At 42.8% G+C, this 12,213-nt stretch overlaps 1 protein-coding gene across 1 annotated transcript in view; it reads left to right on the top strand.

Annotated features, from left to right (window-relative positions):
* SCAF11 (SR-related CTD associated factor 11) overlaps positions 1-12,213 on the top strand; it is a 156,771-nt gene that overhangs the window by 91,328 nt on the left and 53,230 nt on the right. Inside the window, exon 9 of the mRNA XM_089674014.1 lies at positions 3,813-3,911. Coding sequence (XP_089530140.1) covers positions 3,813-3,911 — 99 coding nt within the window. The remainder of the gene's footprint in view (positions 1-3,812; positions 3,912-12,213) is intronic.

Raw genomic sequence — 12,213 nt, 5'->3', positions numbered from 1 at the left:
AGAGCAAATAAGTACATGGGTGCTGCAGGCTCATGTCCTAGTCCACATGGGCATAAGGAGCAATTCTGATGCTTTTTGTATGGTGGTTTGCAGTTGATTAGAGTTTGTAGTGAAAAGTAAGACATTACTGTATGTACTATTTCCTTGAATGTACATCCTATATTGAATAGCTCATTCCCTGTAAGACTTCGTGATTGCTGTCAGCACAGTTCTTTTTTTGCCCAGCAGTGACCACAACATGACTTGGTGCCTGTGTACTCTAGCGGAAGGATGTATCGCACCGCTAACAAATATATGATCTATGTAGCTAATGCTAATACCCACAAAACTGTACAGAATGTCTGTTTTCCTAGCTTTGTCCTTTAAAGCGGAACTTAATTCTCTCAATCAACATTGACTATATTGAATTCTTATGTTGCTAGGATTGGTAAATAGAAATGTATATTTACTGTATTAAAACTGTTTTTTACATTTCTTTAGTCACTTCCTGGTTTACATGCCTAGGCAAATGTTTTACATCCCAGTAGTCTTCAGGAGGGGTTTTCTCAGCTAAGCACACTTTGTTGCCTGCCTACCTGAGCATATGGTTTCCAGGATGTAAATGCTACATGAAACATCTGCCCTTACTCAAGATGGCCATGGCCAGAAAAGCTAGGGGGTGACTTTCAAAGTGATTTCTCAGCAACATAAAGCATGGAGACATGGATGTATGTGGAAGTTTGCTTTGAATATTACAAATAAATTAAATAGCGCTATTAGTTTGTGGTGCTCAGATACAGTGTAGTTCCGCTTTAGGGATACTTCAGTTAATTTATGTACCTGCTGTAGACTTGTTGTTTAGCTGCAGTGATGCCTTTGAACTTAGCACTGCCATATAAGTTGATAATTAGTGCTGTGTGTTTAAAGCCCAGATCTAGACACTATCCTTTTTATGTCTTTGTAGTCCTAAAGAGAGAGAAGTATGCCCAAAATTTTTTTTTTTTTTTTTTTGGTCCATTCTTCTCTTTTGGATCACAGGAGTGCACTTGTGCTCTCCTGTCACCCAGAATCCACTGATGTCACAAAGCTGGTCCAGTCTTTGGAAGTATCCCGACAATGTTGAGATCCACCCAGATGCCTGATCATCAGCTAGCTCAGCCTCTGTGCACTGCTTCCAACTCCTCCCAAGCCCAGTGCTCTAGTGAGTGCTGGAGAGGAAGAGGAAAGAGCTGGTGACTGACTGTCACTTTTCAGCGAGAACTGAGCAATCATCTGTCATGTAATTGCTTGGTTCTCAGGCTTGACGCTAGCCAGGGACATCTGCAGATGAAAGCCTTCTTTCTGCAGACAAATTCAAAAGCATCCAGTCTTTCTGCAGCTTCCATTGTACTTCCAGCCTGTGTTGAAGCTGCAGCAAGACGCAACATATAAGGCTGTTTAGTGAATGGCAAGCACAGACAGGGCAAAGACATGACCTAAGCAGTTATTTATAGCTGCCTTGCTGATGATGTCTAGCTGGAGCTGTACTATCCAGGGAAACTGATTAAGATTGTAGCAAGAATATACATAAATTCAAAGACAACGTAAAGGGATATTGGGAACCAAAAAGGTATGAAAAGGATAGTGTCTGGGGTTGGTCTTCTAGAGGGAATGTAAAACTGTTTTATACATAATTTCTTGATTCAATATGATCCAGACAAAAATGTGTATGTTATATTGCATATTATTTTGCATTGTCTTTTTGGCTCTCTTTGATGAATAAAGTCAGTTTACAGGAGCTCAAGCTGAAATGAATGCTGGCATGTGTGCTGCTCACTACAGTAATGGCTCAGCCACAATTTCAAAATGCATATCTGTGCTCTCTCTTTGGCTAACTGTGCAATCTTCTTAGCTAACCCACACTTTGTCATGTATTTTTAAAGTAGAGTGAATAAACTAAAACATAAATGCACACAAAAAACTAAACATACTGTACACCATGTCCCAAACTAGTTCCCTTTTGGAAAGCATTTGGGTATTTACAATGGGGCAAAAAAGTATTTAGTCAGCCACCAATTGTGCAAGTTCTCCCACTTAAAAAGATGAGAGAGGCCTGTAATTGGCATCATAGGTAGACCTCAACTATGAGAAAAAAAAATCCAGACAATCACATTGGCTGATTTGGAAAGAATTTATTTGCAAATTACGGTGGAAAATAAGTATTTGGTCAATATCAAAAGTTCACCTCAATACTTTGTTATATATCCTTTGTTGGCAATGACAGAGGTCAAACGTTTCCTGTAAGTCTTCACAAGGTTGGCACACACTGTTGCTGGTATATTGGCCCATTCCTCCATGCAGATCTCCTCTAGAGCAGTGATGTTTTGGGGCTGTCGCTGGGCAACACGGACTCTCTAGCAAACCTCAGACGGGCCCGGACATGTACTGGCTTAAGCAAGGGGACACGTCTGGCACTGCAGGATCTGAGCGGTGTAGTGTGTTACTGATAGTAGCCTTTGTTACGTAGGTCCCAGCTCTCTGCAGGTCATTCACTAGGTCCCCCCGTGTGGTCCTGGGATTTTTGCTCACCGTTCTTGTGATCATTTTGACCCCACGGGGTGAGATCTTGCGTGGAGCCCCAGATCGAGGGAGATTATCAGTGGTCTTGTATGTCTTCCATTTTCTAATTATTGCTCCCACAGTTGATTTGTTCACACCAAGCTGCTTGCCTATTGCAGATTCAGTCTTCCCAGCCTGGTGCAGGTCTACAATTTTGTTTCTGGTGTCCTTTGACAGCTCTTTGGTCATCACCATAGTGGAGTTTGGAGTGTGACTGTTTGAGGTTGTGGACAGGTGTCTTTTATACTGATAACAAGTTCAAACAGGTGCCATTGATACAGGTAATGAGTGCAGGACAGAGGAGCCTCTTAAAGAAGAAGGTACAGGTCTGTGAGAGCCAGAAATCTTGCTTGTTTGTAGGTGACCAAATAAATTCTTTACAAATCAGCCAATGTGATTGTCTGGATTTTTTTTCTAATTTTGTCTCTCATAGTTGAGGTCTACCTATGATGCCAATTACAGGCCTCTCTCATCTTTTTAAGTGGGAGAACTTGCACAATTGGTGGATGACTAAATATTTTTTTGTCCCACTGTATATCAAATGCTTCATCCACAAACTCTTGGTGCTAATAAGGAAGTGCGTTTAAATTAAAACCGAAAATGTTCTAAATCACTAATGTGCTTGCTGTGGTTTAGTCTAGTACAGTATATTCCTATTTGTTTATGGTCTCTTAAAATAAAGCTCTCTTTACTGCATGATAAGCACTAGGAAATCTTTCTCTGTTCATACTTTGCCTTTAAAAAAAAAAAAAAAAAAAAAACTGTTGCTGCAAAAAAAGGTACAGTGGCTTGCAAAAGAAAATCAATGCTTTCCTCTCTGACAGGCGTAAGTACATTGGGGCTTAGCTGTGTACAGGAGCTCTGGCGGTTGAAACGTCTTCTGCTTCAAACACAATTACTGGTCTCCTTCGTGCTTTGGTTCTGTCCACTGACTCCCACTTCACTACATGACACAGTAGGCGCATGTGGATGGAACCAGAGCACACATTGTTTTCTTTTTGTGTTTTTTTTTTTTTTTACAGCAATTCCAAGCAAAACTTGGTCACCAGTATAGGAAGTGTGAGGATGGTTTCCCAGTTTGAACACCTGTAAAACTTAAGTGCCTTTTCTGTACTGTCCCAGAAAATATTTGGCCAAAATTAGGCATTTTGCAGTCCACAGAATTCCAGCGAATGTGATTTAGTATGTTGTGGATTTTACTGTATACAAATGTGGTTATTTAAAATGTATTTCAGTGCAGAGATAGAAGAGGAGAGTGATCTGTGTTTAATACAGCGGAAGAGGGAAGGGCTGAAACATTTGAGGCTTCCAGCAACTATGGAAAGAACTGAAAGGTATGTACCTTTTGTGTATTATTTGACTGCACAATTCCACAAGTGTATAATCAAGCAGCTATGTACTAAAAACATACTTTTCTACTAAATAAAGCCAATCTCCACTCAAATAATCTACCTCATGCCTCCACCCCCTCTTGTTGCTGGCAAAAAAATAAAGATTTACTTTTTTAGGGCTTGTTTACAAAAGTTTGGTCTTCTGAAAAGCAATCCTTGGTACATTGTTTTCAGGGTTCCTTTGACAGGCAGTGAGAAGGTGTTTTGTCATCTCCTCACCGGCAGGCAGTACTAATTGAAGAATGTGATGTGTGGATAATGTATACAACCCCCGTACGCTGCCTTTGCAGCTTAAGGGGGAGTGGTAAAAATGCTCAACTACATGTTTTTACCGACCCTACCTGAAAGTATAAACCTAGCCTCATCGAAGCCTACAAGGACACTGGAAGTTTAGTCTGTGTGTCCAATCTCAGCATTTTCATGTGGCTGGAATTCCAAGGTGTTGACCCGCTACCTGCATTCTGAACACAAGCCCAACTTAATGCAGCATCAAGCTGCAGCGTATTTTGAGCCAGTCTTTACTTTGCACCCTGCCTCCCAGCCCCATGAAAATACTAGGATTGGATGCATGGGACCTTAATGTCTAGTGTGTATGTGGCCCAAAGCCACAGTCTTGTGACACTTCAGTCCCAAGTCTTCACTTCTGTTTACATGAGGCAGGTTCCTCCTTTTGGGAGCACCTAAAGGACCATGCTCTAATGTAAACAGAAGAGAAAGCAGTGCAATGGACACTTCTATTGGCTGTTCAACAATCCGAATCCAGAAGAAGAGTGATGCCATGTTAAAGGTTTACTAGTTGGCTTCTAGAAGTTTTTTATCAAGAAATATACATAGAAAAACTGGAGTTGAACTAAAATGTTTCAAAACACCTTCAGCAAGATTTTCCAAAAATCCCCCAGTGCAATTAAATATGTCCTGATTAGTACATACCTGTACGCCTCCTACTTAAAATGCTGCATCTCTTCCCATTATCCATGCAGCTGTGGGGGGCTGCCCTCTTGACAAAAACTGCTGTTCCTCTGGTCCTCCTCCATCCTGTTGTTCGCTGGATGGGCGGGACTGGACAGTCGTGTGCCTCTAGCGGTCGTTCAAACCGTGTGCAGTGCATTCTCCTCTTCTCTTCCTGAGCTTGGGAGACATCCCCCCTATATAACCCTTCCCACTTTCAGCTCGTTTCAATTTTTTTTTTTTTTTTTGCTGGTGTCCATTGCCGATGGACATCTTCTCTCTACTGACAATAGACAGGAACATTCGACTCATTCTGACTCTTAGCCTTCTGAACAAATCCATAAAATACAAAAGGTTCTGGATGGACTCCATCTCTTAGGCACGAACGATTCTTCGGTTGGTTTATGGCAACCTTCAATCTAAAAGATGCTTACTTGTATGTTTCCATCCACCCAGATTCATAAACCTTTCTGAGGCTGGTGATCCTATGGAAGGGAAGATAATGCACTCCTAATTTAGGACACTGCCTTTGGGGCTTTTTTTCTGCTCCCAGGACTTTCAAAGGTGATGGTGGAAGCATTAGCCCCCCTGGAGCCATCCCAGGAGAAACTACTCAGACAGGATCTGTAGAGGGCAATTCCCTCCCAATTCCCACTCCCTTTTTTTTTTTTTTTTTTTTTTTAAACCTGGAGTGAATAATGCATAGGGAGTGATCCAATATAAGCTTGCAAAAGACTGATTAAAGAAAATGAGGGAGGTCCCTTCAGCAGCTTCAGTGCAACATTCCAGTCTCCATTTAGGTGGCTATATCCCTGTTGTGCTTAATGTTAGCCTGGACTGTTGCCCTGTGACCCTGGACTAAGTCCTTGCTGTACCAGAATGCCGCCTGTCCCTCATACCTGAACTGTTGCCTTGTGACCCTGGACTGTGATTGTGGCCTGCTACTCACTGTTCCCAGATTGTACCCTGCAATTCTGGACTAATTCCCTGCTATACTAAATTGCTGCCGTGTGCCTCTGGACTTATTCCTGGATGTTCCCTATTACCAGCCTGTTATATTTCTTCATCTCCCGCAAATTGTTGGAATTGTTGCCCTGTGGACTTATCCTTTATCTGTCTTCCGGGATTTTAGCCCCCCAAAATAAAGAACCCCTTGGTCAGGGGCCCTACAATTTCTCTTGATCTCCACGTGTGTTCTATTCCACCCACACCTATGATTGAAGTGATATTAAAGGCAATTATCTTTTTATTTATTTATTTTTTTTTATAACAAACAAGTCATACTTGCCTGCTCTGTTTTGCACCAAGCAGCCCTGATCTTCATCTTCTCGGGTCCTCCACCGGAGCTTCTGGCCCCTCCCTCCTGCCAAGTGCCCTTAGAGCAAGGAGCTTGCTGTCCACACACAGAGCTGTGGTTTGGCCCCACCCGCTCTTTCTCTTCATTGGTGCACTGGCTGTGATTGACAACCAATGAAGAGGAAGAGTCCCTGGAGAGCCAAGGCTCTCATGCACATTACTGGATTGTGATGGGCTCGGGTAAGTATTTGGGGGGGCTGCGGCACACAGATTTTCTTTACCTTCACGTTTAGAATGAATTGGATATGCACATGCATAGAATTACAATTGGGAATAGACAATCCAGTGCTTCTGTATCAACACAAAACATCCATGTGCCAGGATCCAAGATGGCCGTGGCAAGTCGCACATGCATGGTTGGTGTGTGTTCTGACTCTGTCTTATGCGTTTTGTCACAAATGACATTAAATATATATTTATAAAGTATAATATCTTGGATCAGCCTGTGAAAAAAAAAAAATAATTTTTGAGCTGTCATTACCATTGATACTTGGTGCCTACATTGATTTATGCACTTGTGTGAGGACACACTCCTGTGCTCTGCTTCTTCACTACAACCAGACAGATGTGAAGAGAGCAGGGTTGGTTGTGGACTTCAAATTGTGATGAGAAGAGCACTGCATCTTATAAGGCACGGGATATGTACAGAGAGATCTTACATCATCTCTCTAAGGGGCACAATATAGATGGTGTACTTGGGTAATATTATAGGTGAGAAATGTGTACACTTTAAAGTATGTCAAAACCAAAGATAATTTAATGCATTGCAGCTTACTAGTCCTTAAATGGTGGCTGTACTAGTTTTCATTTTTCATGGTAAGTGTATTTTTATTTATTCTTTGTCACCTCTAAAAACACAATCAACAGAGAGAGAGAGCAAACTACTCTAGTGCTATTAATCAATTCAATAAATAAGTTAAAATCGCAATATGTCATCTACTCACAAAATTAGATGCTTAAAGGCTCAACAAGACCACATCTCAGTCTTTAATGTCCACCTGGATGGAGATCCTTCTTTGGATGAGATCCCTCTGCACACTGCTGGGCTGATGAAACAAGCCTGCCAGAGGGGGGCTGCTGCTGCTGCTGCTGCTTTATCATATGGGCGGGCCGTCAGATGGATCAGGCATTCACAGCTTCAACACAACCCACGCCACTCACTGGGGATGCCAGAAGGAACAGACCTTGAAGTGGAGGAGATGGGAAGCATACAGTTGCCAGGACAACCTGTTTTGGAGGCATGGCCTCCTCAAGATGGAGTTATGTAGTGACCAGTGGGCATAGATAATAAGTAAATAATAAAATAATTGATGAATAAAGAATTGCGCAAACCCATACACTGAGCCGTTGCCTTAGATTACAGTGTTGAGATCGCAATTTATTATAAATACTCATAGCACTGTCAATTTAAGTAGAGCTTTACATATACAGTGTCTCACAGAAGTGAGTACACCCCTCACATTTTTGTAAATATTTTATTATCTTTTCATGTGGCAACACTGAAGAAATGATACCTTTGCTACAATGTAAAGTAGTGAGTGTACAGCTTGTATAATAGTGTAAATTTGCTGTTACCTCAAAATAACTCAACACACAGCCATTAATGTCTAAACCACTGGCAACAAAAGCGAGTACACCCCTATTTTGAAAATTGTACAAATTAGGCCCAATTAGCCATTTTCCCTCCCCGGTGTCATGTGACTCGTTAGTGTTACAAGGTCTCAGGTGTGAATGGGGAGCAGGTGTGTTAAATTTGGTGTTATCACTCTCACTCTCTCATACTGGTCACTGGAAGTTCAACATGGCACCTCATGGCAAAGAACTCTCTGAGGATCTGAAAAAAAGAATTGTTGCTCTACATAGAGATGGCCTAGGCTATAAGGAGATTGCCAAGACCTTGAAACTGAGCTGCAGCACGGTGGCCAAGACCATACAGTGGTTTACCAGGACAGGTTCCACTCAGAACAGGCCTCGCCATGGTTGACCAAAGAAGTTGAGTGTACGTGCTCAGCGTCATAGCCAGAGGTTGTCTTTGGGAAATAGACGTACGAATGCTGGCAGCATTGCTGCAGAGGTTGAAGAGGTGGGGGGGGGGGGGTGTTCAGCCTGCACATTGCCACACATTGCATCAAATTGATCTGCATGGCTGTCGTCCCAGAAGGAAGCCTCTTCTAAAGATGATGCACAAGAAAGCCCAAAAACAGTTTGCTGAAGGCAAACTGACTAAGGACATGGATTACTGGAACCATGTCCTGTGGTCTGATGTGACCAAGATAAACTTATTTATTTTAGATGGTGTCAAGTATGTGTGGTGGCAACCAGGTGAGGAGTACAAAGACACGTGTCTTGCCTACAGTCATGCATGGTGTGGTGGGAGTGTCATGGTCCGGGGCTGCATGAGTGCTGCCGCCACTGGGCAGCTTTAGTTCATTGAGGGAACCATGAATGCCAACATGTACTGTGACATACTGAAGCAGAGCATGATCCTCTCCCTTTGGAGACTGGGACACAGGGCAGTATTCCAACATAACGACCCCAAACACACCTCCAAGATGACCACTGCCTTGCTAAAGAAGCTGAGGGTAAAGGTGATGGACTGGCCAAGCATATCTCCAGACCTAAACCCTATTGAGCATCTATGGGGCATCCTCAAATGGAAGGTGGAGGAGCGCAAGGTCTCTAACATCCACCAGCTCCATGATGCTGTCATGGAGGAGTGGAAGAGGACTCCAGTGACAACCTGTGAAGAACTCCATGCCCAAGAGGGTTAAGGCAGTGCTAAAAAATAATGGTGGCCACACAAAATATTGACACTTTGGGCCCAATTTGGACATTTTCACTTAGGGGTGTACTCACTTTTGCTGCCAGCGGTTTAGACATTAATAGCTGTGTGAGTTATTTTGAGGGGACAGCAAATTTAAACTGTTATACAAGCTGTACTCTCAGTACTTTGTAGCAAAGTGTCATTTCTTCAGTGTTGTCACATGAAAAGATATAATAAAATATGTACAAAACTGTGAGGGGTGTACTCACTTCTGTGAGATACTGTGTATTGCATATTCACAACAGGCCCTGCCTTCATGGAGCCCACAATCCAAGGTCCCCAACAGACAAACCCCAGGGCCAATCCAGACAGGGACCAGCTAACCTACTAGCGTGTCCCTGGTGTGTGGGGGGAAACCCACACAGGCACAGGAAGAACACTCAAACTCCAGGGAGGTAGTGCCGAGGATGGGATTCAAACCAACGACTCCAGCTGCCGGGCTTAATACTTAGCCACTGTGTTGCCCTTACTCATATATTAATAAATATAATTTAATAAAATATATGCAACGGGTAAAATAAATATTGAACACATCACCTTTTTTCTCAGTAAATATATTTCTAAAGGTGCTATTGTCATTAACTTTTCACCACATGTCGGTAACAGCCCATAAAATCCATACATACAAAGAAACCAAAACAAATACTTTCAGAAATTGTTGTGTAATAAAATGGAATGATACAGGGAAAAAGTATTGAACACATGAAGAAAGGAGGGTGCACAAAGGCATAGAAAGCCAAGACACCAGCTGAAATCTATCAGTGATAAGAAAGCAATCTTGCCCCTTGTTAGTGCAAATTAATATCAATTGGTTCAGTCTCAACTGATGGCCTATAAAAAGGTGTCTCATTACCAAGGTGTGTCACAAGAAACATCTCAACTGCGGGAGATGAATGGGAGAAATAGAAGATTTAGTTATTAGCTGAAGGCAGGGTAGGCTTCCCTGAAGAGAGGGGTTTTCAGAGATCTAACAGTGGGCAGAGTAGGTGATAGTCTGATAGATTGAGGTAGAGAGTTCCAGAGGATGGCGGAGGCTCTGGACAAGTCCTGGAGATGAGCAGGGGAAGAAGAGACAATCCCGGTAGAGAGCAGGAGGTCATGGGAGGAGCGGAGAGGACGATTTGGGTGATATTTGGCGACAAGATTGGTGATGTAATTTTGGGGCAGCGTTATAAATGGCTTTATATGTCATTGTTAATGTTTTGAATTTTATTAATTGGGCAATGGGAAGCCAGTGGAGAGATGGCAGATATGGGACAGTTGGTAAAGGGGATGAGTCTGGCAGCAGCATTCATGATAGACTGAAGAGGGTATAGCCTGCGATTAGGTAGGTGAATGAGGAGGGAGTTACAATAGTCAAGGTGAGAGATAACAAGGGAGTGAATAAGTTGTTTAGTTTTTTCAGTGGTTACAAACAGTCATATATATTGATCTTGATGGAGAAGTCAGGGGAGGGGGCATGGGCTGGTGGGAATAGTATGAGCTCCGTTTTAGAAAGATTTAGTTTGAGGAAGTGGAGCGACATCCATTCTGATATGTCCCTTTAGTAGGTTAGGAATGCGCGAGGTATCTGAAGGGGTGAGGTGAGTAGAAAGATAATTTGTGTGTCATCAGCATAGAGATGATACTTAAACCCATGGGAGTTTATCAAGTAACCAAGGGAGGAGGTGTAGATGGAGAAGAGAAGGGGTCCAAAGACAGAACCTTGAGGGACCCCCTACAGAAAGAGGGAGTGCAGAGGAGAGAAAGTTATAGGTAACACTGAAGGAGTGCTGTGATAGGTAGGAGAACCAGGAGAGAGCGGAGTCTCAGAAGCCAAAAGAGTGGCGTTTCTTTGAGCAGGAGGGGATGGGCAACCGTATCAAAAGCCGCAGAGAGGTCAAGTAGTAAGAGTATGTAGTAGTGGCCATTTGTTTTAGCAGTTAGTAAATAATTAGTGAGTTTTAGTAGGTCAGTTTCAGTGGAGTGAGTGAAAGCCAGACTGTAAACGGTCAAAAAGGTTGTTGCCAGTGAGGTAGGAGCTCAGGCAAGTGTAGACTTAAGAGTTCCAAGAATTTAGAGGTAAACGGGAGCAGGGAGATGGGTCTTAAGTTGTTCACGTTGGTGGGGGTCCAGTGAGGGCTTTTTAAGTATGTGAGTGATCTTTGCATGCTTTAGAGGGGAGGGGAAGGTGCCAGTAAAGAGGGAGAGATTGAAGATGTGAGGGAGCAAAGGATAGAAGAAGAGCGTGACCGTAATAGTTGTGAGGAAACAGGATCCAGGGGGCAGGTGGTGAGATGGGCTTCTGAGAAAACTTTAGTGACATCTTTAGTAGTAGCAAGGTCAAAAGAGGAAAGTGTGGAGGGAGGTTTAGTATAAGGTATGCCAAGTGGAATAGATGTCTGAGTAGTTGAGATGCCCCTACGAATTGCATTAATCTTGTTTTTGAAATGATTGTCAATCTCATAAACAGTGGGTTACTGGGTGGAGGTGGAGAAAGTAGAGAATTAAAAGTAGAGAAGAGATGACGATGACTGGATGACATGGTATTAAGAATGGCAAAGTAGGCTTGTTTGGCAGCATGGCGAGAGGAATTGTATTTTAAGAAAGCAGATTTATATAGGGTGAATTCTTGCTGGTATTTGATTTTCACGCCACAATCACTCCAGTGCACGACTATTTCTCAAGATTTCTGGTGTCGTCCGTCTGCCAGGGTTGTAATGATTGGGGCTTGATACTTTGTGTAGAGGAGCACATGAGTTTAGTGTGGATGAAAGTGAACTGTTGTAGACAGAAGAGGCCAGGACAGGGGAGAGATTCTGTCATAGAGGTGGTAAGTTGAAGTAGAAAAAGAGAAGGGTTAAAGTTGTGAAGGTTTCTGCGGGTAATTGTTTGCTGCTTGGTGGGATAGGTGTTTGATCACAATCTCATCACCTTCACAGTGTCATCTTCAGAGAGAAGAAAGGGGGTGTTTATGAGGTTGTAGGGAGTACAAGGATGGGAGAAAACAAGGTAAAATGTATTCCCATCAGAGTGAGTGGAGGGCTGTGTCCATTGTGTTAAGGCAAAAGATGAGGTTATGTTGAAGAGTTGGGATTTAGCTGGGTTGTTCACATTAATTGGGATGTTAAAATCCCC

Source organism: Staurois parvus, unplaced genomic scaffold, assembly GCF_062004578.1.
Source record: "Staurois parvus isolate SC_StPar_1 unplaced genomic scaffold, SC_StPar_1.0 ptg000147l, whole genome shotgun sequence".
NCBI lineage: Eukaryota > Metazoa > Chordata > Amphibia > Anura > Ranidae > Staurois > Staurois parvus.
This window is presented reverse-complemented; position numbering and strand designations above follow the sequence as displayed.